We start from the raw sequence: 1,887 nt of genomic DNA, 5'->3' as shown, positions 1-1,887 counted from the left end.
GACTCTTGTTTTCTTGAGACCTGTGTCATGTATCTCAGGCCGGTCTCAAATTTGATAGAGAGAACAATGACCTTGAATTCCTGATGTTCCTTTTGGGATTACAGGCCCATGACTGTCAGATAACACACTACTCTTCAACACTGGCTTTTATTTCAAGCCCCTGGGCACATACAGGTTATGAAGAAAATGACAGAGACACAAATACCCCATGGAAAACACACCAGAATCCAGTGTCTTCTGCTCCAAGCTCTGTGGATTCCAAGCCTATGAGGACCACCCAGGAAAGAGAGGTGGTGATCCATCAGGACCCACAGAGGAAGACTGCACAGTCTCGATGAAAGCACTGACAACTTTATTCAAGAGAAACAACATGGACAGGAACAAGAATTAGACAATCATGAACCAATCAAACCCGAACCAGGTCTCCTGGCCCTTCAGATAGAATCAAGTGTAGTGGATCAGCCACCTGTGCCTTGGTGGGCATCACATGCCTCAGGGCGGAGCAGGTGCAGGCTCTGTGACCTGTTACCACACTAGCTGCACAACAGTCCACCGTACCTGCACTTTCCCAACACCAGTCAACTGAGGATAACTAAATTGATGGTGAACAGCCAGGCTTCCCTCTGAAGCCCCTCAGCCTACTGCCAGGCCCTCTGCAGAGAGGACAGTCATCCTGGACCTGCTCCCGGGCTGCTAAGGGCAGGAACCACTGGCTCTTCCGTCCCTGGGGCCCTGGGACAGCAAGGATGGTGCTGGCTGCCTCAGTCCTTCAGTTGTGGGGCTCTGGGGAAGAGGGATGGAAGAGGGGCAGTTCACTCAGAGGCACGACTTCTGTGACATGCAGTCGCTCTCTCGGCTCCCAGCTCCAGGCCTCTGGAGTGCCATTCTGCCAGGGCAAGTAAGAGTGCAGGGTGAAGCCTCCCTTCCGCAGGCTGCAGTCTGCAGGCACCATCTCTATCCCCAGCTCTGAGGGCTCCAGGATGCTCAGCTTCCAGCGCTGCACGTCCTCCTGCTGAGGGGCATTTTGCAGCCTGGCCAACCTCGCCTCACCAGAGTGCAGCAACACCTGCCAGCGCTGGACGGGGATCCTCACTGCCCAGCAGGGAGTCATCGACAGCAAGTAGAAGGTGGTACTGAAGCTACCCAACAAGAAAACGAACTTCAGTTCTACCAGCCAGGCCTCCGCCTCCACAGGGTCCATGGGCCAGGTGGGGCTCAGCTCCAGCAATACAGGTTGCCCTGGAGACGGGCTCAAACTGAAAATATCGCCCCAGGAGAGAGGTGGGATGAGCCAGTGTGAGCAGGGAGAAAGGCCATCGAATCTCCAGGGAAGGGTCTGGGTCCACTCAGCATGCTCAGGGCCCAGGTCCAGGGGAATTGCTTCCTGAGGCTCCAGCTCAGTGGGCATAGACTGGGGTCCCAGTCCCACCATCACTGCCCCTACAGGTGCTGGGGCCTGGGCCTCAGGAACTCCCTGCTCAGAGTCATCCTCAGGAGGCTGCCCTTGGCCCTCTCCCCAGCTGAACTCCAGCCATTCGTCTTGCTCTGACCCCGTGTCTTCCTCAGACTCTGTCTCGGAAAATTCGGAGGACTCGGGACTCCACATTTCCCAGTCTCCCATCTCCAACATGTTTTTAACGACCAGGAAGGCAGCCTTGAAGCAAGCAAAGCAGATCTGCATCTGGTCTCCGTGGACAAGCTGGTACAGCCAGGCGGCATACAGGCAGGACAGGCCCTTCGCCCCGTGGCGCATGCGGACTGGGGGACACATGGCCCCGCTCCCTGTGTCTTCAGTGGAGTGGACGCTGCGGGCAGGACTTGACAGGGGCTTCTGAGGGTCAGATGCACAGGATCTGGACACCTGAGGACAGGTGAGAGGGGCTGAGA

The 1,887-nt window shown here is 56.5% G+C and overlaps 1 protein-coding gene across 1 annotated transcript; it reads right to left on the bottom strand.

The window, feature by feature from the left end:
• Window positions 1–359: 359 nt before the first annotated feature.
• On the bottom strand, window positions 360–1,887 carry LOC103732136 (testis-expressed protein 19.2-like). Its single transcript, XM_008830660.3, has one exon. It carries the CDS (start codon window positions 1,769–1,771, stop codon window positions 770–772), a length of 1,002 nt encoding a protein of 333 aa, XP_008828882.1. The 5' UTR covers window positions 1,772–1,887; the 3' UTR covers window positions 360–769.

Source organism: Nannospalax galili, unplaced genomic scaffold (assembly GCF_000622305.1).
Source record: "Nannospalax galili isolate Female #2095 unplaced genomic scaffold, S.galili_v1.0 scaffold4715, whole genome shotgun sequence".
Lineage (NCBI taxonomy): Eukaryota > Metazoa > Chordata > Mammalia > Rodentia > Spalacidae > Nannospalax > Nannospalax galili.
This window is presented reverse-complemented; position numbering and strand designations above follow the sequence as displayed.